This window comes from Bufo bufo, chromosome 2 (genome assembly GCF_905171765.1).
Source record: "Bufo bufo chromosome 2, aBufBuf1.1, whole genome shotgun sequence".
NCBI classification, from domain to species: Eukaryota; Metazoa; Chordata; class Amphibia; order Anura; family Bufonidae; genus Bufo; species Bufo bufo.
This window is the reverse complement of record NC_053390.1, coordinates 2,310,463-2,332,961: the sequence shown is the minus strand read 5'-3', so window position 1 is coordinate 2,332,961 and position 22,499 is coordinate 2,310,463. Positions and strand designations below refer to the sequence as shown.

Sequence of the window (22,499 nt, the reverse complement as noted above, 5' to 3'; positions counted from 1 at the left end):
GGTAGCAGTTGCTACCGGGCCAGGAGCCTGAGGGGCCACATAAGAAGACACCGGTATTATAGAAGGTGCCTGCTGGTCAAGTTACACAGCTGGATGGAGGGAAGGGGTTAAGAATTTAGCATTGGGGAGTTGCTGTTTCAGTTTGTGCCTCAGGCGACACGGAGGCTATGTGCTCCTCTACCACTGGCCACAAAGCACTGAGGGAAGGGGGCCCCAAGCTGAACTCTTTCACCAGGGCCCAAGAGCCTTTAGCTATGCCCCTGATTCTAGTGATAATAATCCAGCGAGGATAGCCCATCAAGGATGTTCCAGTGAGGATAACCCAGCAAGTACAATGCAGTAAGGATGACCCAGCAAAGACAACCAAGGCAGGAACAACCCAGCAAAGACAATTTAACAAGAACATCCTTGGTAAGCCAGCATGGACAGTCCAGCAGCAAAAATCCAGTGAGAAGAACCCAACAATGAAAACCCAGTGAGGACAACACATAAAGGACATTCAAGCACAGTCAAAGCTGCACATGTTGTCAAATATTGATGCTGGTTGGGTTTTCACACACAGCTCATAGTCTCTTCAGAGTTGACAACCAAGAAGGTTTTACTGAGAACCCATGAGCAGGTGGACAATTCTCATAGGCGTTTCCTATGGACAGAATGTTCTCCCTACTCATATAGGATTTTATATACAGTACAGCCTTTTACCTTCAAGGTCATCGATAGTCTTCTCCAGCTTTGCCACTGATTTTTCTGCAAATTCAACTCTGCTTTCAGCCTAAAAATACACAACATTTTATAAAGTGAAGCCAGTACTTCCACGATAAGTACAAGCAAGAAGGGTAGTCCAGACTCACCTCCTTCAAACGCTCAGTCAGATGTCTTATCTCATCCTCATAATGGTCTTCTTTAGATGAATACTATGGATGGGGAGATTGAGAAGATCAAGTTCTATCATTAGGAAATAAAGACGATGGGGACTGGTGAGGATATGAGTGTTTTACACCAGGGTTAGACATATTAGAGGGGTGGTGCTTTCATGCATGGCGTTGGATAAGAATGAAGCAGCTCCTGTATAGGTCTAAAAAGAAGACATAGCTTGGGGAACTTTTAGATTTGTTAAGAGTTGGCCCAGGACTTGTTTTGATTCTGCAGACTGTCCTGTATACATAAAGGACATGATACCTTATCTGCTTGAGCCTCAAGGGACTTTAGGTTATTGGTGACATTCTTCAGCTCCTCCTCCAAGTCACCAAATTTACTGTGCAGGATATTAACACGAGGGATGTGAAGCAAGGACGTGAGGATGTGCAGAATGGAGAACGTGTGAGGGAAGAAAAAGAGGAAGAGAAAAGGGTGGAAGAGCAGTGATGAGAAAAAAGCAAAATAAGATGAATGAGTAGCAAAATAAAGAAGACCAACAACTACAAAGAGACGGATATATCAGCTATTATAAAACTTGGTGGGAGAGGAAATCTCTGATGTGAAGATTAAACATCAATAAGCATATTGTGTACAGGAGGTCAGCACCACCAAAGTCAACTCATATGGAAGACATAATGGCTCAATATGTCTACAATAGCTGGGCACAGGAATGACAACTCTGTACACCTGTACTGTGACCTGCTGGAGCTTTAGGTTTACAGTAAGATCTCATATACAGATCAGAGAGAGAAGCTGAGAACTTCGATATAGAGAAGAGATATGTGCAGAGGATAGACAGCAGAGATGGGAGTCCTCCCCTCCAATACCTCCTCTTCTGCTGCTATCAGGGATTTCAAGCTCTGATCCATGGTCCGAACCTCTGTTTCTAGCTCCCTGTACCGACTTGGATGGAAAAAAACGTATCACATTCAGAGAGACTCAGAAAATGGATGTATACAGTGAATGGAAAGAACAATGGGATTTCACACCTGTAATAATGATGTCACTCTAGCTTAGTGACATCACTGGCCAGTATGATTGCATCACTTTGGCTTCTTGACATTTTAGATTATCATGACAACACTCTGACCTAATAATATCACATGATGACAGGTAGGTCTATGTAGGAGTCATAGTGATTGTAGAGGTCTATGTAGGAGTCATAGTGACGGTAGAGGTCTATGGAGGGGATACAGTAATAGTACTGGTCTATGGTAGGGTTACAGTGATGGTAGAGGTCTATGTAGGAGTCATAATAATGGTAGAGATCTAGGTAATAGTCATAGTGATTGTAGAGGTCTATGTAGGAGTCATAGTGATTGTAGAGGTCTATGTAGGAGTCATAGTTATTGTAGAGGTCTATGTAGGAGTCATATTGATGGTAGAGGTCTATGTAGGAGTCATAGTTATTGCAGAGGTCTATGTAGGAGTCATATTGATGGTAGAGGTCTATATAGGAGTCATAGTGATGGTAGAGGTCTATGGAGGGGATACAGTAATAGTACTGGTCTATGGTAGGGTTACAGTGATGGTAGAGGTCTATGTAGGAGTCATATTGATGGTAGAGGTCTAGGTAATAGTCATAGTGATTGTAGAGGTCTATGTAGGAGTCATATTGATGGTAGAGGTCTATGTAGGAGTCAAAGTGATGGTAGAGGTCTATGTAGGAGTCATAGTGATGGTAGAGGTCTATGTAGGAGTCATAGTGATGGTAGAGGTCTAGGTAATAGTCATAGTGATTGTAGAGGTCTATGTAGGAGTCATAGTGATGGTAGAGGTCTATGTAGGAGTCAAAGTGATGGTAGAGGTCTATGTAGGAGTCATAGTGATGGTAGAGGTCTATGTAGGAGTCATAGTGATGGTAGAGGTCTATGGAGGAGTCATAGTGATGGTAGAGGTCTATGTAGGAGTTACAGTGATGGTAGAGGTCTATGGAGGGGTTACAGAAATAGTACAGGTCTATGGAGGAGTCATAGTGATGGTAGTGGTCTATGTAGGAGTCATAGTAATGGTAGATGTCTATGTAGGAGTCATAGTGATGACGCGTCTATAGGAGTCTCTGTGAAATAACAGGGATGACTTTTCATATGAGAAATGTGAATGCAGACGATGACCGAGGTCTCTGCCCAACAGTAGCTTCCACATCCCAACATGAGCAGCAATGCAACATAAAGAAAGTGGACAAAGGGTCATTCAGTGCACTGCACGCTACTCACCTCTCTGCCACCTCGGCCCTCTCTTCAGATCGCTCTAATTCTCCCTCAATAATGATTAATTTCCGGGCAGCCTGTGACAAAAGATGGAAGCACAGATTAGAACCTCGTCCTACGGAACAAGACAACTTCCAAGATACCGGCAGACCAGACTAGGGCATCAGGAGGAGAACGGGAGACTAGGACACTGGGAGTAGACCAGGACATCTGGAGACCAAGAGAGATTATACGGATATTATGATAGGTAGGCCCTGGGTGTACTGATATCACAGTACATAGTAGGTAGGCCCAGGAGATGGTAGGTAGACCCTACATGTACTTTTATCAAAGGACATGGTAGGTAGGTCCAGGGTGTACTTATATGACAGGACATGGTAGGAAGGTCTAGCGTGTACTAATATCACAGGACATGGTAGGTAGGTCCAAGGTGCACTGATATCACAGGACATGGTAGGTAGGTCCAGGGTGTACGGATATCACAGAACATGGTAGATAGGTCCAGGGTGCACTAATATCAGAGGACATGGTAGGTAGGTCCAGGGTGTACTGATATCACAGGACATGGTAGGTAGGTCCAGGGTGTACTTATATCAGAGGACATGGTAGGTAGGTCCAGGGTGTTATAATATCACAGATTATGGTAGGTAGGTCCAGGGTGCACTTATATCACAGGACATGGTAGGTAGGTCCAGGGTGCACCAATATCAGAAGACATGGTAGGTAGGTCCAGGGTGTACTGTTATCAGAGGACATGGTAGGTCGGTCCAGGGTGTACTGTTATCAGAGGACATGGTAGGTAGGTCCCGGGTGTACTGTTATCAGAGGACATGGTAGGTAGGTCCAGGGTGTACTGATGTCGCAGGACATGGTAGGTAGGTCCAGGGTGTACTTATATCAGAGGACATGGTAGGTAGGTCCAGGGTGTTATAATATCACAGATTATGGTAGGTAGGTCCCGGGTGCACTTATATCACAGATTATGGTAGGTAGGTCCCGGGTGCACTGATATCACAGATTATAGTAGGTAGGTCCCGGGTGTACTAATATTACAGATTATGGTAGGTAGGTCCCGGGTGCACTGATATCACAGATTATGGTAGGTAGGTCCCGGGTGCACTTATATCACAGATTATAGTAGGTAGGTCCCGGGTGTACTAATATTACAGATTATGGTAGGTGGGTCCCGGGTGTACTGATATCACAGATTATAGTAGGTAGGTTCCGGGTGCACTGATATCACAGATTATGGTAGGTAGGTCCCGGGTGTACTGATATCACAGATTATGGTAGGTAGGTCCCGGGTGCACTGATATCACAGATTATGGTAGGTAGGTCCCGGGTGCACTAATATTACAGATTATGGTGGTAGGTCCCGGGTGCACTGATATCACAGATTATGGTAGGTAGGTCCCGGGTGCATTTATATCACAGATTATGGTAGGTAGGTCCCGGGTGTACTAATATTACAGATTATGGTAGGTGGGTCCCGGGTGCACTGATATCACAGATTATAGTAGGTAGGTTCCGGGTGCACTGATATCACAGATTATGGTAGGTAGGTCCCGGGTGCATTTATATCACAGATTATGGTAGGTAGGTCCCGGGTGTACTAATATTACAGATTATGGTAGGTGGGTCCCGGGTGCACTGATATCACAGATTATAGTAGGTAGGTTCCGGGTGCACTGATATCACAGATTATGGTAGGTAGGTCCCGGGTGCACTGATATCACAGATTATGGTAGGTAGGTCCCGGGTGCACTGATATCACAGATTATGGTAGGTAGGTCCCGGGTGCACTGATATCACAGATTATGGTAGGTAGGTCCCGGGTGCACTTATATCACAGATTATGGTAGGTAGGTCCCAGGTGCACTAATATCACAGATTATAGTAGGTAGGTTCCGGGTGCACTGATATCACAGATTATGGTAGGTAGGTCCCGGGTGCACTGATATCACAGATTATGGTAGGTAGGTCCTGGGTGCACTGATATCACAGATTATAGTAGTAGGTTCCGGGTGCACTGATATCACAGATTATGGTAGGTAGGTCCAGGGTGCACTGATATCACAGATTATGGTAGGTAGGTCCCAGGTGCACTGATATCACAGATTATGGTGGTAGGTCCCGGGTGCACTGATATCACAGATTATAGTAGGTAGGTCCCGGGTGTACTAATATTACAGATTATGGTAGGTAGGTCCCGGGTGCACTGATATCACAGATTATAGTAGGTAGGTCCCGGGTGCACTGATATCACAGATTATGGTAGGTAGGTCCAGGGTGTACTGATATCACAGATTATGGTAGGTAGGTCCCGGGTGCACTTATATCACAGATTATGGTAGGTAGGTCCCGGGTGCACTTATATTACAGATTATGGTAGGTAGGTCCCGGGTGTACTAATATTACAGATTATGGTAGGTAGGTCCCGGGTGCACTGATATCACAGATTATGGTAGGTAGGTCCCGGGTGCACTTATATCACAGATTATAGTAGGTAGGTCCCGGGTGTACTAATATTACAGATTATGGTAGGTAGGTCCCGGGTGCACTGATATCACAGATTATGGTAGATAGGTCCCGGGTGCACTTATATCACAGATTATAGTAGGTAGGTCCCGGGTGTACTAATATTACAGATTATGGTAGGTGGGTCCCGGGTGTACTGATATCACAGATTATAGTAGGTAGGTTCCGGGTGCACTGATATCACAGATTATGGTAGGTAGGTCCCGGGTGCACTGATATCACAGATTATGGTAGGTAGGTCCCGGGTGCACTGATATCACAGATTATGGTAGGTAGGTCCCGGGTGCACTTATATCACAGATTATGGTAGGTAGGTCCCGGGTGTACTAATATTACAGATTATGGTGGTAGGTCCCGGGTGCACTGATATCACAGATTATGGTAGGTAGGTCCCGGGTGCACTTATATCACAGATTATGGTAGGTAGGTCCCGGGTGCACTGATATCACAGATTATAGTAGGTAGGTTCCGGGTGCACTGATATCACAGATTATGGTAGGTAGGTCCCGGGTGCACTGATATCACAGATTATGGTAGGTAGGTCCCGGGTGCACTGATATCACAGATTATAGTAGGTAGGTCCCGGGTGCACTGATATCACAGATTATGGTAGGTAGGTCCCGGGTGCACTGATATCACAGATTATGGTAGGTAGGTCCCGGGTGCACTGATATCACAGATTATAGTAGTAGGTTCCGGGTGCACGGATATCACAGATTATGGTAGGTAGGTCCCGGGTGCACTGATATCACAGGACATGGTAGGTAGGTCCAGGGTGCACTGATATCACAGATTATGGTAGGTAGGTCCCGGGTGCACTGATATCACAGATTATGGTAGGTAGGTCCCGGGTGCACTGATATCACAGATTATGGTAGGTAGGTCCCGGGTGCACTGATATCACAGATTATGGTAGGTAGGTCCAGGGTGTACTGATATCACAGATTATGGTAGGTAGGTCCCGGGTGCACTGATATCACAGATTATGGTAGGTAGGTCCCGGGTGCACTGATATCACAGATTATGGTAGGTAGGTCCAGGGTGCACTGATATCACAGATTATGGTAGGTAGGTCCCGGGTGCACTGATATCACAGATTATGGTAGGTAGGTCCCGGGTGCACTGATATCACAGATTATGGTAGGTAGGTCCCGGGTGCACTGATATCACAGATTATAGTAGGTAGGTCCCGGGTGCACTGATATAACAGAACACGGTATTAGGGTGCCACCTTTCCCAAGAAAAAATACTGGCCAATAAGGGGTGTGATTTTGGGGGCGTGGCTTAACACCAGGTGTTGACGGTTCAATTATACTTTTAGTTTTGCCCTTTTTTGTTTTGAAATAAAACCATCTTTCCTGCTTTTCTGAATAAAAGATGCTGCGTCGGCCTCATATGTGAACAGTGCAGGAGAATCCACCCCCCCCCCACCTCCTCCAGTGGTCCTGAACCGTGTGGTCAGCGAGTCAGTGCGGTCTGTCAGGAGGAGATCATGTTATAGTCAGTGCGGTCCGTCATGAGGAGATCATGTTATAGTCAGTGCGGTCCGTCAGGAGGAGATCATGTTATAGTCAGTGCGGTCCGTCAGGAGGAGATCATGTTATAGTCAGTGCGGTCCGTCAGGAGGAGATCATGTTATAGTCAGTGCGGTCCGTCAGGAGGAGATCATGTTATAGTCAGTGCGGTCCGTCAGGAGGAGATCATTGTATAGTCAGTGCGGTCCGTCAGGAGGAGATCATGTTATAGTCAGTGCGGTCCGTCAGGAGGAGATCATGGTATAGTCAGTGCGGTCCGTCAGGAGGAGATCATGTTATAGTCAGTGCGGTCCGTCAGGAGGAGATCATGTTATAGTCAGTGCGGTCCGTCAGGAGGAGATCATGTTATAGTCAGTGCGGTCCGTCAGGAGGAGATCATGTTATAGTCAGTGTGGTCCGTCAGGAGGAGATCATGTTATAGTCAGTGTGGTCCGTCAGGAGGAGATCATGTTATAGTCAGTGCGGTCCATCAGGAGGAGATCATGTTATAGTCAGTGCGGTCCATCAGGAGGAGATCATGTTATAGTCAGTGCGGTCCGTCAGCAGGAGATTATGTTATAGTCAGTGCGGTCCGTCAGCAGGAGATCATGTTATAGTCAGTGCGGTCCGTCAGCAGGAGATCATGTTATAGTCAGTGCGGTCCGTCAGGAGGAGATCATGTTATAGTCAGTGCGGTCCGTCAGGAGGAGATCATTGTATAGTCAGTGCGGTCCGTCAGGAGGAGATCATGTTATAGTCAGTGCGGTCCGTCAGGAGGAGATCATGTTATAGTCAGTGCGGTCCGTCAGGAGGAGATCATGTTATAGTCAGTGTGGTCCGTCAGGAGGAGATCATGTTATAGTCAGTGTGGTCCGTCAGGAGGAGATCATGTTATAGTCAGTGCGGTCCGTCAGGAGGAGATCATGTTATAGTCAGTGCGGTCCATCAGGAGGAGATCATGTTATAGTCAGTGCGGTCCGTCAGCAGGAGATCATGTTATAGTCAGTGCGGTCCGTCAGCAGGAGATCATGTTATAGTCAGTGCGGTCTGTCAGGAGGAGATCATGTTATAGTCAGTGCGGTCCGTCAGGAGGAGATCATTGTATAGTCAGTGCGGTCCGTCAGCAGGAGATCATGTTATAGTCAGTGCGGTCCGTCAGCAGGAGATCATGTTACAGTCAGTGCGGTCCGTCAGGAGGAGATCACTTTACAGTCAGTGCGGTCCGTCAGGAGGAGATCACTTTATAGTCAGTGCGGTCCGTCAGGAGGAGATCATGTTATAGTCAGTGCGGTCCGTCAGGAGGAGATCATGTTATAGTCAGTGCGGTCCGTCAGGAGGAGATCATGTTATAGTCAGTGCGGTCCATCAGCAGGAGATCATGTTATAGTCAGTGCGGTCCGTCAGCAGGAGATCATGTTACAGTCAGTGCGGTCCGTCAGGAGGAGATCACTTTATAGTCAGTGCGGTCCGTCAGGAGGAGATCATGTTATAGTCAGTGCGGTCCGTCAGGAGGAGATCATGTTATAGTCAGTGCGGTCCGTCAGGAGGAGATCATTTTACTCCTAAGGCAGAGCGCCTTCAATGAGGCATGGCCTCCTACGGCAAATAATGGGTAGGCTGGTGGTTTACTCGCCAAGTAGAAACCCTTCATGGTAGGTAGGCCCCGGGTGTACCAATAGCACAGATAGTTGTGTACTAACTTGAGGGAAGTATGAAGATAAGCAGTAGACATCTCTGGAGCTCCTTCATGTTAGGATACAGGAACATGACAGGAGCCCACAACTCCCGACCTGCAAGACCTACCTCCTCATACTTCCTGTCAGAGTCCTCAGCCACGTGCTTGGCTTCCTTGAGCTGTAAGTCCTGGTCATGCATCTTCTCCTCATCTTTGGTGGCTCTGTTCTCAATGACTTTCATTCCTCTGTAACACAAAGCCAGATCCCCAGAGAGGTCAGTGGTGTGATAAGCTGCAGATCTCTAGAGAGGTCAGAGGTGTAATAATCTGCAGGATATATCCCTATGTATTTGTCAGGAGGTAGAAAGGACAGTGTGATGTTCTGCAGAGGGTCTAGCAGTGTAATAATCTGCAGAGCACAGTGATCCGTACCTCTCGCTCTCATCCACGGCCTTCTCAGTCTCCTCCAGCTTCTGCAGGGCGGTGGCCAGCCGCTCCTGTGCACGGTCCAGCTCCTCTTCCACCAGTTGGATGCGTCTGTTCAGGGAGGCAACATCTGATTCTGCCTGAAACACAAGACACAGAGTGTGAGGCTGCGCTGCAGACAGACCTGACCAACGGGTGGCACCACACTAACCGCAGCACGCCTCACCGCTATAAGTCCGCGAGCCGGCCTCGCAGCTATGACCTCGGGAGCCGGCCTCGCAGCTATGACCTCGGGAGCCGGCCTCGCAGCTATGACCTCGGGAGCCGGCCTCGCCGCTATGACCTCGGGAGCCGGCCTCGCAGCTATGACCTCGGGAGCCGGCCTCGCAGCTATGACCTCGGGAGCCGGCCTCGCCGCTATGACCCCGGCAGCCGGCCTCGCCGCTATAACCCTGGGAGCCGACTTCACCGATGTAACCTCGGGAGCCGGCCTCCAGGCAGGGATATGTAGCTGATATAATGGCTTTTGGGTCGGTAACGCTTGCATGTGTACAGGTAATGAATAGCTCCTCAGGATGGCGGTGAGCGTGACACCGGAGAGGACTAGCTCATGTATTATTCAACAACACGGAGACATGAGACTGCTCCTCTCAAACCTGATCATCGGAGGGTGAACTGTCAAAAATGAGCAGGTGGCTAGAGCTGACCACCTGTCGAGGTGTAAGGGTATAACCCTTTATGAGGTGCACAACTAGTGGTGCAGGGCTTACACCGGCAGGTTTGGGGTATTATACAGGGTAGGGAGATACAGAGACTTCTATGTGTTACTCAGCAGATAGTGAATACATGGACGACGGATGTTACTCAGCAGTGTGGTGGACACATGGACAGAGAATGGATGTTACTAAGCAGTATAGTGGACACATGGACAGAGTATGGATGTTACTAAGCAGTGTGGTGGACACATGGACAGAGTATGGATGTTACTAAGCAGTGTGGTGGACACATGGACAGAGAATGGATGTTACTAAGCAGTATAGTGGACACATGGACAGAGAATGGATGTTACTAAGCAGTGTGGTGGACACATGGACAGAGTATGGATGTTACTAAGCAGTGTGGTGGACACATGGACAGAGAATAGATGTTACTAAGCAGTGTGGTGGACACATGGACAGAGTATGGATGTTACTAAGCAGTGTGGTGGACACATGGACAGAGAATAGATGTTACTAAGCAGTGTGGTGGACACATGGACAGAGAATGGATGTTACTAAGCAGTATGGTGGACACATGGACAGAGTATGGATGTTACTAAGCAGTGTGGTGGACACATGGACAGAGAATGGATGTTACTAAGAAGTGTGGTGGACACATGGACAGAGAATGGATGTTACTAAGCAGTGTGGTGGACACATGGACAGAGAATGGATGTTACTAAGCAGTGTGGTGGACACATGGACAGAGTATGGATGTTACTAAGCAGTGTGGTGGACACATGGACAGAGAATAGATGTTACTAAGCAGTATGGTGGACACATAAATGAGTTGAAGCCCCAAAATATCTCTAGCTACAGAAATATTACAAGTGAGCACCCATCTGTCCTAATGATGTGTGATCCTTCTTACCCTCTCCCGTGCCTCCCTCTCCATAGCCAGCTCCTTCCTCAGCAAGTCTCCTCTCTCCTCAGCATTATCCACCTTTTGCTGAAGGTCTTGGATCTTCTTCCTCACTGCTGCTATTGAGGTGGCACCGGGCAGGGACGACCTACAGGTGAGTCTGTTCTATAACTTGTCACATTATTAGGCCACAGATGCACACAGAGCAGGGAATAGTATTAGCTCTTCAGGCAACAAACGTGGACCAAGTTGTCTCACCACAATGATGTCATCACACCAGTCATCTACATACCAAATGGGGGTTAAAAACAGGTCATGGGGCGCTGTTATCCGTAAACAGCAAAAGCTTTTTTTGGATGAAAATGAATTTCAAACCCTAACTGTCCTCAGGAAGAGCAGAAAGACAAAACTTTTAATGAAATGAAACTTTTTGCTTTTATTGATAACAGCGCCCATAACCTGTTTTTTAGCCCTTTCAGTTGGGATCTTAAATGAAGCCGCAGCCAATTGTCATATCTCCGAGATTCCCCAGAGACGTTCCTGAACCAGCACAATGCTGAGCGCAGCTCATCTCCAAGCCTGTCCTGTTTGTGAGGCGTCATCACCACAACGATGATATCACCGTCACTACTGATGTCACCACAACGATGATATCACCATCACTACTGATGTCACCACAACGATGATATCACCGTCACTACTGATGTCACCACAACGATGATATCACCGTCACTACTGATGTCACCACAACAATATCACCGTCACTACTGATGTCACCACAACGATGATATCACCGTCACTACTGATGTCACCGTCACTACTGATGTCACCACAATGATGATATCACCGTCACTACTGATGTCACCACAATGATGATATCACCGTCACTACTGATGTCACCACAACGATGATATCACCGTCACTACTGATGTCACCGTCACTACTGATGTCACCACAATGATGATATCACCGTCACTACTGATGTCACCACAATGATGATATCACCGTCACTACTGATGTCACCACAACGATGATATCACCATCACTACTGATGTCACCACAATGATGATATCACCGTCACTACTGATGTCACCACAACGATGATATCACCGTCACTACTGATGTCACCACAACGATGATATCACCGTCACTAATGATGTCACCACAACAATATCACCGTCACTACTGATGTCACCACAACGATGATATCACCGTCACTACTGATGTCACCGTCACTACTGATGTCACCACAATGATGATATCACCGTCACTACTGATGTCACCACAATGATGATATCACCGTCACTACTGATGTCACCACAACGATGATATCACCATCACTACTGATGTCACCACAATGATGATATCACCGTCACTACTGATGTCACCACAACGATGATATTACCGTCACTACTGATGTCACCACAACAATATCACCGTCACTACTGATGTCACCACAACGATGATATCACCGTCACTACTGATGTCACCACAACGATGATATCACCGTCACTAATGATGTCACCACAACAATATCACCGTCACTACTGATGTCACCACAACGATGATATCACCGTCACTACTGATGTCACCACAACGATGATATCACCATCACTACTGATGTCACCACAACGATGATATCACCGTCACTACTGATGTCACCACAACGATTATATCACCACCACTACTGATGTCACCGTCACTACTGATGTCACCACAACGATGATATCACCGTCACTACTGATGTCACCACAACGATGATATCACCGTCACTACTGATGTCACCACAACAATATCACCGTCACTACTGATGTCACCACAACGATGATATCACCGTCACTACTGATGTCACCACAACGATGATATCACCATCACTACTGATGTCACCACAACGATGATATCACCGTCACTACTGATGTCACCACAACGATGATATCACCGTCACTACTGATGTCACCAGAACGATGATATCACCGTCACTAATGATGTCACCACAACAATGATATCACCGTCACTACTGATGTCACCACAACGATGATATCACCGTTACTACTGATGTCACCACAACAATGATATCACCGTCACTACTGATGTCACCAGAACGATGATATCACCGTCACTACTGATGTCACCACAACAATGATATCACCGTCACTACTGATGTCACCACAACGATGATATCACCGTCACTACTGATGTCACCACAACGATATCACCGTCACTACTGATGTCACCACAACGATGATATCACCATCACTACTGATATCACCGTCACTACTGATGTCACCACAACGATGATATCACCGTCACTACTGATGTCACCACAACGATATCACCATCACTACTGATGTCACCACAACGATATCACCATCACTACTGATGTCACCACAACGATGATATCACCGTCACTACTGATGTCACCACAATGATGATATCACCGTCACTACTGATGTCACCACAACGATGATATCACCGTCACTACTGATGTCACCACAACGATGATATCACCGTCACTACTGATGTCACCACAACGATGATATCACCGTCACTACTGATGTCACCACAACGATGATATCACCGTCACTACTGATGTCACCACAACAATGATATCACCGTGACTACTAATGTCACCACAACAATATCACCGTCACTACTGATGTCACCACAACGATGATATCACCGTCACTACTGATGTCACCACAACAATGATATCACCGTCACTACTGATGTCACCAGAACGATGATATCACCGTCACTACTGATGTCACCACAACGATGATATCACCGTCACCACAACGATGATATCACCGTCACTACTGATGTCACCACAATGATGATATCACCGTCACTACTGATGTCACTGTCACTACTGATGTCACCACAACGATGATATCACCATCACTACTGATGTCACCACAACGATGATATCACCGTCACTACTGATGTCACCACAATGATGATATCACCGTCACTACTGATGTCACTGTCACTACTGATGTCACCACAACGATGATATCACCGTGACTACTGATGTCACCACAACGATGATATCACCGTCACTACTGATGTCACCACAATGATGATATCACCGTCACTACTGATGTCACTGTCACTACTGATGTCACCACAACGATGATATCACCGTGACTACTGATGTCACTGTCACTACTGATGTCACCACAACGATGATATCACCGTGACTACTGATGTCACCACAACGATGATATCACCGTCACTACTGATGTCACTGTCACTACTGATGTCACCACAACGATGATATCACCGTGACTACTGATGTCACCACAACGATGATATCACCGTCACTACTGATGTCACCACAACGATGATATCACCGTCACTACTGATGTCACCACAACGATGATATCACCGTCACTACTGATGTCACCACAACGATGATATCACCGTCACTACTGATGTCACCACAACGATGATATCACCGTCACTACTGATGTCACCACAACGATGATATCACCATCACTACTGATGTCACCACAACGATGATATCACCGTCACTACTGATGTCACCACAACGATGATATCACCGTCACTACAATGAAGATAAAATAACTTTAATAAGCCGGCTACCGGGCGCTGCTCCTAAAAAAGGAGGATTATAATATTTATTAGGGGTCACCAAGTACTAAACGTATATCATCTGTAAACCCATTTTCAGAGATGGACGGTAAACTTCCAATAACCCAGAAGTGAAATCTAACGACTTCTTGGGTCACACATAAAAAATTCACAACAGCAGAGTGAGGAGAGAGCGCAGGGACCGGTGACACAAGAGACTACAACAGCAGAGTGAGAAGAGAGCGCAGGGACTGGTGACACAAGAGACTACAACAGCAGAGTGAGGAGAGAGCGCAGGGACCGGTGACACAAGAGACTACAACAGCAGAGTGAGAAGAGAGCGCAGGGACTGGTGACACAAGAGACTACAACAGCAGAGTGAGGAGAGAGCGCTGAGACTGGTGACACAAGAGACTACAACAGCAGAGTGAGGAGAGAGCGCAGGGACTGGTGACACAAGAGACTACAACAGCAGAGTGAGGAGAGAGCGCTGAGACTGGTGACACAAGAGACTACAACAGCAGAGTGAGGAGAGAGCGCAGGGACTGGTGACACAAGAGACTACAACAGCAGAGTGAGGAGAGAGCTCTGAGACTGGTGACACAAGAGACTACAACAGCAGAGTGAGGAGAGAGCGCAGGGACTGGTGACACAAGAGACTACAACAGCAGAGTGAGGAGAGAGCGCAGGGACTGGTGACACAAGAGACAACAACAGCAGAGTGAGGAGAGAGCGCTGAGACCGGTGACACAAGAGACTACAACAGCAGAGTGAGGAGAGAGCGCTGAGACTGGTGACACAAGAGACTACAACAGCAGAGTGAGGAGAGAGCGCAGGGACTGGTGACACAAGAGACTACAACAGCAGAGTGAGGAGAGAGCGCTGAGACTGGTGACACAAGAGACTACAACAGCAGAGTGAGGAGAGAGCGCAGGGACTGGTGACACAAGAGACTACAACAGCAGAGTGAGGAGAGAGCGCTGAGACAGGTGACAGATAAGACTACAACAGCAGAGTGAGGAGAGAGCTCTGAGACTGGTGACACAAGAGACTACAACAGCAGAGTGAGGAGAGAGCGCTGAGACTGGTGACACAAGAGACTACAACAGCTGAGTGAGGAGAGAGCGCAGGGACTGGTGACACAAGAGACTACAACAGCAGAGTGAGGAGAGAGCGCAGGGACTGGTGACACAAGAGACTACAACAGCAGAGTGAAGAGAGAGCGCTGAGACTGGTGACACAAGAGACTACAACAGCAGAGTGAAGAGAGAGCGCTGAGACTGGTGACACAAGAGACTACAACAGCAGAGTGAGGAGAGAGCGCTGAGACAGGTGACAGATATGACTACAACAGTAGAGTGAGGAGAGAGCGCTGAGACTGGTGACACAAGAGACTACAACAGCAGAGTGAGGAGAGAGTGCTGAGACTGGTGACACAAGAGACTACAACAGCAGAGTGAGGAGAGAGCGCTAAGACCGGTGACACAAGAGACTACAACAGCAGAGTGAGGAGAGAGCGCAGGGACTGGTGACACAAGAGACTACAACAGCAGAGTGAAGAGAGAGCGCTGAGACAGGTGACAGATAAGACTACAACAGCAGAGTGAGGAGAGAGCGCAGGGACTGGTGACACAAGAGACTACAACAGCAGAGTGAGGAGAGAGCGCTGAGACTGGTGACACAAGAGACTACAACAGCAGAGTGAGGAGAGAGCGCTGAGACTGGTGACAGATAAGACTACAACAGCAGAGTGAGGAGAGAGCGCTGAGACTGGTGACACAAGAGACTACAACAGCAGAGTGAGGAGAGAGCGCAGGGACTGGTGACACAAGAGACTACAACAGCAGAGTGAGGAGAGAGCGCAGGGACTGGTGACACAAGAGACTACAACAGCAGAGTGAGGAGAGAGCGCTGAGACTGGTGACACAAGAGACTACAACAGCAGAGTGAGGAGAGAGCGCAGGGACTGGTGACACAAGAGACTACAACAGCAGAGTGAGGAGAGAGCGCAGGGACTGGTGACACAAGAGACTACAACATCAGAGTGAGGAGAGAGCGCTGAGACTGGTGACACAAGAGACTACAACAGCAGAGTGAGGAGAGAGCGCAGGGACTGGTGACACAAGAGACTACAACAGCAGAGTGAGGAGAGAGCGCAGGGACTGGTGACACAAGAGACTACAACAGCAGAGTGAGGAGAGAGCGCTGAGACTGGTGACACAAGAGACTACAACAGCAGAGTGAGGAAAGAGCGCAGGGACTGGTGACACAAGAGACTACAACAGCAGAGTGAGGAGAGAACGCAGGGACTGGTGACACAAGAGACTACAACAGCAGAGTGAGGAGAGAGCGCTGAGACAGGTGACAGATAAGACTACAACAGCAGAGTGAGGAGAGAGCGCAGGGACTGGTGACACAAGAGACTACAACAGCAGAGTGAGGAGAGAGCGCTGAGACTGGTGACACAAGAGACTACAACAGCAGAGTGAGGAGAGAGCGCAGGGACTGGTGACACAAGAGACTACAACAGCAGAGTGAGGAGAGAGCGCAGGGACTGGTGACACAAGAGACTACAACAGCAGAGTGAGGAGAGAGCGCTGAGACAGGTGACAGATAAGACTACAACAGCAGAGTGAGGAGAGAGCGCTGAGACTGGTGACACAAGAGACTACAACAGCAGAGTGAGGAGAGAGCGCAGGGACTGGTGACACAAGAGACTACAACAGCAGAGTGAGGAGAGAGCGCTGAGACCGGTGACACAAGAGACTACAACAGCAGAGTGAGGAGAGAGCGCAGGGACTGGTGACACAAGAGACTACAACAGCAGAGTGAGGAGAGAGCGCAGGGACTGGTGACACAAGAGACTACAACAGCAGAGTGAGGAGAGAGCGCTGAGACTGGTGACAAGAGACTACAACAGCAGAGTGAGGATAGAGCGCTGAGACTGGTGACACAAGAGACTACAACAGCAGAGTGAGGAGAGAGCGCAGGGACTGGTGACACAAGAGACTACAACAGCAGAGTGAGGAGAGAGCGCTGAGACTGGTGACACAAGAGACTACAACAGCAGAGTGAGGAGAGAGCGCAGGGACTGGTGACACAAGAGACTACAACAGCAGAGTGAAGAGAGAGCGCAGGGACCGGTGACACAAGAGACTACAACAGCAGAGTGAGGAGAGAGCGCAGGGACTGGTGACACAAGAGACTACAACAGCAGAGTGAGGAGAGAGCGCAGGGACTGGTGACACAAGAGACTACAACAGCAGAGTGAGGAGAGAGCGCTGAGACTGGTGACAAGAGACTACAACAGCAGAGTGAGGAGAGAGCGCTGAGACCGGTGACACAAGAGACTACAACAGCAGAGTGAGGAGAGAGCGCAGGGACTGGTGACAGATAAGACTACAACAGCAGAGTGAAGAGAGAGCGCTGAGACTGGTGACACAAGAGACTACAACAGCAGAGTGAGGAGAGAGCGCAGGGACTGGTGACACAAGAGACTACAACAGCAGAGTGAGGAGAGAGCTCAGGGACTGGTGACACAAGAGACTACAACAGCAGAGTGAGGAGAGAGCGCTGAGACTGGTGACACAAGAGACTACAACAGCAGAGTGAGGAGAGAGCGCAGGGACTGGTGACACAAGAGACTACAACAGCAGAGTGAGGAGAGAGCGCAGGGACTGGTGACACAAGAGACTACAACAGCAGAGTGAGGAGAGAGCGCAGGGACCGGTGACACAAGAGACTACAACAGCAGAGTGAGGAGAGAGCGCAGGGACTGGTTACACAAGAGACTACAACAGCAGAGTGAGGAGAGAGCTCAGGGACTGGTGACACAAGAGACTACAACAGCAGAGTGAGGAGAGAGCGCAGGGACTGGTGACACAAGAGACAACAACAGCAGAGTGAGGAGAGAGCGCAGGGACTGGTGACACAAGAGACTACAACAGCAGAGTGAGGAGAGAGCGCTGAGACTGGTGACACAAGAGACTACAACAGCAGAGTGAGGAGAGAACGCAGGGACTGGTGACACAAGAGACTACAACAGCAGAGTGAGGAGAGAGCGCTGAGACTGGTGACACAAGAGACTACAACAGCAGAGTGAGGAGAGAGCGCTGAGACTGGTGACACAAGAGACTACAACAGCAGAGTGAGGAGAGAGCGCTGAGACTGGTGACACAAGAGACTACAACAGCAGAGTGAGGAGAGAGCGCAGGGACTGGTGACACAAGAGACTACAACAGCAGAGTGAGGAGAGAGCGCTGAGACTGGTGACACAAGAGACTACAACAGCAGAGTGAGGAGAGAGCGCTGAGACTGGTGACACAAGAGACTACAACAGCAGAGTGAGGAGAGAGCGCTGAGACTGGTGACACAAGAGACTACAACAGCAGAGTGAGGAGAGAGCGCTGAGACTGGTGACACAAGAGACTACAACAGCAGAGTGAGGAGAGAGCGCTGAGACCGGTGACACAAGAGACTACAACAGCAGAGTGAGGAGAGAGTGCAGGGACCGGTGACACAAGAGACTACAACAGCAGAGTGAGGAGAGAGCGCAGGGACTGGTGACACAAGAGACTACAACAGCAGAGTGAGGAGAGAGCGCTGAGACTGGTGACACAAGAGACTACAACATCAGAGTGAGGAGAGAGCGCTGAGACCGGTGACACAAGAGACTACAACAGCAGAGTGAGGAGAGAGCGCAGGGACTGGTGACACAAGAGACTACAACAGCAGAGTGAGGAGAGAGCGCAGGGACTGGTGACACAAGAGACTACAACAGCAGAGTGAGGAGAGAGCGCTGAGACTGGTGACACAAGAGACTACAACAGCAGAGTGAGGAGAGAGCGCTGAGACAGGTGACACAAGAGACTACAACAGCAGAGTGAGGAGAGAGCGCAGGGACTGGTGACACAAGAGACTACAACAGCAGAGTGAGGAGAGAGCGCTGAGACAGGTGACAGATAAGACTACAACAGCAGAGTGAGGAGAGAGCGCAGGGACTGGTGACACAAGAGACTACAACAGCAGAGTGAGGAGAGAGCGCTGAGACTGGTGACACAAGAGACTACAACAGCAGAGTGAGGAGAGAGCGCAGGGACTGGTGACACAAGAGACTACAACAGCAGAGTGAGGAGAGAGCGCTGAGACTGGTGACACAAGAGACTACAACAGCAGAGTGAGGAGAGAGCGCAGGTACTGGTGACACAAGAGACTACAACAGCAGAGTGAGGAGAGAGCGCAGGGACTGGTGACACAAGAGACTACAACAGCAGAGTGAGGAGAGAGCGCTGAGACAGGTGACAGATAAGACTACAACAGCAGAGTGAGGAGAGAGCGCTGAGACTGGTGACACAAGAGACTACAACAGCAGAGTGAGGAGAGAGCGCAGGGACTGGTGACACAAGAGACTACAACAGCAGAGTGAGGAGAGAGCGCAGGGACTGGTGACACAAGAGACTACAACAGCAGAGTGAGGAGAGAGCGCTGAGACAGGTGACAGATAAGACTACAACAGCAGAGTGAGGAGAGAGCGCTGAGACTGGTGACACAAGAGACTACAACAGCAGAGTGAGGAGAGAGCGCAGGGACTGGTGACACAAGAGACTACAACAGCAGAGTGAGGAGAGAGCGCTGAGACTGGTGACACAAGAGACTACAACAGCAGAGTGAGGAGAGAGCGCAGGGACTGGTGACACAAGAGACTACAACAGCAGAGTGAAGAGAGAGCGCAGGGACCGGTGACACAAGAGACTACAACAGCAGAGTGAGGAGAGAGCGCAGGGACTGGTGACACAAGAGACTACAACAGCAGAGTGAGGAGAGAGCGCAGGGACTGGTGACACAAGAGACTACAACAGCAGAGTGAGGAGAGAGCGCTGAGACTGGTGACAAGAGACTACAACAGCAGAGTGAGGAGAGAGCGCTGAGACCGGTGACACAAGAGACTACAACAGCAGAGTGAGGAGAGAGCGCAGGGACTGGTGACAGATAAGACTACAACAGCAGAGTGAAGAGAGAGCGCTGAGACTGGTGACACAAGAGACTACAACAGCAGAGTGAGGAGAGAGCGCAGGGACTGGTGACACAAGAGACTACAACAGCAGAGTGAGGAGAGAGCTCAGGGACTGGTGACACAAGAGACTACAACAGCAGAGTGAGGAGAGAGCGCTGAGACTGGTGACACAAGAGACTACAACAGCAGAGTGAGGAGAGAGCGCAGGGACTGGTGACACAAGAGACTACAACAGCAGAGTGAGGAGAGAGCGCAGGGACTGGTGACACAAGAGACTACAACAGCAGAGTGAGGAGAGAGCGCAGGGACCGGTGACACAAGAGACTACAACAGCAGAGTGAGGAGAGAGCGCAGGGACTGGTTACACAAGAGACTACAACAGCAGAGTGAGGAGAGAGCTCAGGGACTGGTGACACAAGAGACTACAACAGCAGAGTGAGGAGAGAGCGCAGGGACTGGTGACACAAGAGACAACAACAGCAGAGTGAGGAGAGAGCGCAGGGACTGGTGACACAAGAGACTACAACAGCAGAGTGAGGAGAGAGCGCTGAGACTGGTGACACAAGAGACTACAACAGCAGAGTGAGGAGAGAACGCAGGGACTGGTGACACAAGAGACTACAACAGCAGAGTGAGGAGAGAGCGCTGAGACTGGTGACACAAGAGACTACAACAGCAGAGTGAGGAGAGAGCGCTGAGACTGGTGACACAAGAGACTACAACAGCAGAGTGAGGAGAGAGCGCTGAGACTGGTGACACAAGAGACTACAACAGCAGAGTGAGGAGAGAGCGCAGGGACTGGTGACACAAGAGACTACAACAGCAGAGTGAGGAGAGAGCGCTGAGACTGGTGACACAAGAGACTACAACAGCAGAGTGAGGAGAGAGCGCTGAGACTGGTGACACAAGAGACTACAACAGCAGAGTGAGGAGAGAGCGCTGAGACTGGTGACACAAGAGACTACAACAGCAGAGTGAGGAGAGAGCGCTGAGACTGGTGACACAAGAGACTACAACAGCAGAGTGAGGAGAGAGCGCTGAGACCGGTGACACAAGAGACTACAACAGCAGAGTGAGGAGAGAGTGCAGGGACCGGTGACACAAGAGACTACAACAGCAGAGTGAGGAGAGAGCGCAGGGACTGGTGACACAAGAGACTACAACAGCAGAGTGAGGAGAGAGCGCTGAGACTGGTGACACAAGAGACTACAACATCAGAGTGAGGAGAGAGCGCTGAGACCGGTGACACAAGAGACTACAACAGCAGAGTGAGGAGAGAGCGCAGGTACTGGTGACACAAGAGACTACAACAGCAGAGTGAGGAGAGAACGCAGGGACTGGTGACACAAGAGACTACAACAGCAGAGTGAGGAGAGAGCGCAGGGACTGGTGACACAAGAGACTACAACAGCAGAGTGAGGAGAGAGCGCTGAGACTGGTGACACAAGAGACTACAACAGCAGAGTGAGGAGAGAGCGCTGAGACAGGTGACACAAGAGACTACAACAGCAGAGTGAGGAGAGAGCGCAGGGACTGGTGACACAAGAGACTACAACAGCAGAGTGAGGAGAGAGCGCTGAGACAGGTGACAGATAAGACTACAACAGCAGAGTGAGGAGAGAGTGCTGAGACTGGTGACACAAGAGACTACAACAGCAGAGTGAGGAGAGAGCGCTGAGACTGGTGACACAAGAGACTACAACAGCAGAGTGAGGAGAGAGCGCAGGGACTGGTGACACAAGAGACTACAACAGCAGAGTGAGGAGAGAGCGCTGAGACTGGTGACACAAGAGACTACAACAGCAGAGTGAGGAGAGAGCGCTGAGACTGGTGACAGAAGAGACTACAACAGCAGAGTGAGGATAGAGCGCTGAGACTGATGACACAAGAGACTACAACAGCAGAGTGAGGAGAGAGCGCAGGGACTGGTGACACAAGAGACTACAACAGCAGAGTGAGGAGAGAGCGCTGAGACTGGTGACACAAGAGAC

The 22,499-nt window shown here is 49.1% G+C and overlaps 1 protein-coding gene and 2 long non-coding RNA genes across 17 annotated transcripts in view; 2 read left to right on the top strand and 1 right to left on the bottom strand.

Moving 5' to 3' along the window:
• The window catches only part of TPM2 (tropomyosin 2), a 64,633-nt gene that overhangs the window by 27,027 nt on the left and 15,107 nt on the right, over positions 1 to 22,499 (bottom strand). For 2 of the 5 annotated variants that reach the window (XM_040420680.1, XM_040420679.1), the window contains exons 2-8: positions 10,911 to 11,049; positions 9,288 to 9,421; positions 8,984 to 9,101; positions 3,135 to 3,205; positions 1,746 to 1,821; positions 852 to 914; positions 703 to 772 (exon numbers count right to left, since the gene is read on the bottom strand). In XM_040420680.1, the coding sequence (XP_040276614.1) occupies positions 703 to 772; positions 852 to 914; positions 1,746 to 1,821; positions 3,135 to 3,205; positions 8,984 to 9,101; positions 9,288 to 9,421; positions 10,911 to 11,049 (671 nt within the window). Of the gene's footprint in view, positions 1 to 702; positions 773 to 851; positions 915 to 1,179; positions 1,256 to 1,745; positions 1,822 to 3,134; positions 3,206 to 8,983; positions 9,102 to 9,287; positions 9,422 to 10,910; positions 11,050 to 22,499 lie in introns of all 5 variants that reach the window. The other 3 variants (XM_040420678.1, XM_040420677.1, XM_040420681.1) reach the window with 2 other exon arrangements.
• LOC120991943 lies at positions 1,832 to 3,128 on the top strand. 11 transcript variants are annotated; one of them, XR_005776872.1, is made up of 4 exons: positions 1,832 to 2,155; positions 2,276 to 2,635; positions 2,666 to 2,875; positions 2,955 to 3,128. It is a non-coding gene; the product is annotated as an uncharacterized LOC120991943 (long non-coding RNA). The 11 variants fall into 11 exon arrangements; XR_005776875.1 differs by lacking the exon at positions 2,955 to 3,128 and having other exon boundaries at positions 2,276 to 2,455; positions 2,516 to 2,635; positions 2,666 to 2,948; XR_005776874.1 differs by lacking the exon at positions 2,955 to 3,128 and having other exon boundaries at positions 2,276 to 2,485; positions 2,546 to 2,605; positions 2,666 to 2,948.
• Positions 6,406 to 6,895, top strand: LOC120991945. Its single transcript, XR_005776877.1, has 3 exons — positions 6,406 to 6,468; positions 6,583 to 6,696; positions 6,849 to 6,895. It is a non-coding gene; the product is annotated as an uncharacterized LOC120991945 (long non-coding RNA).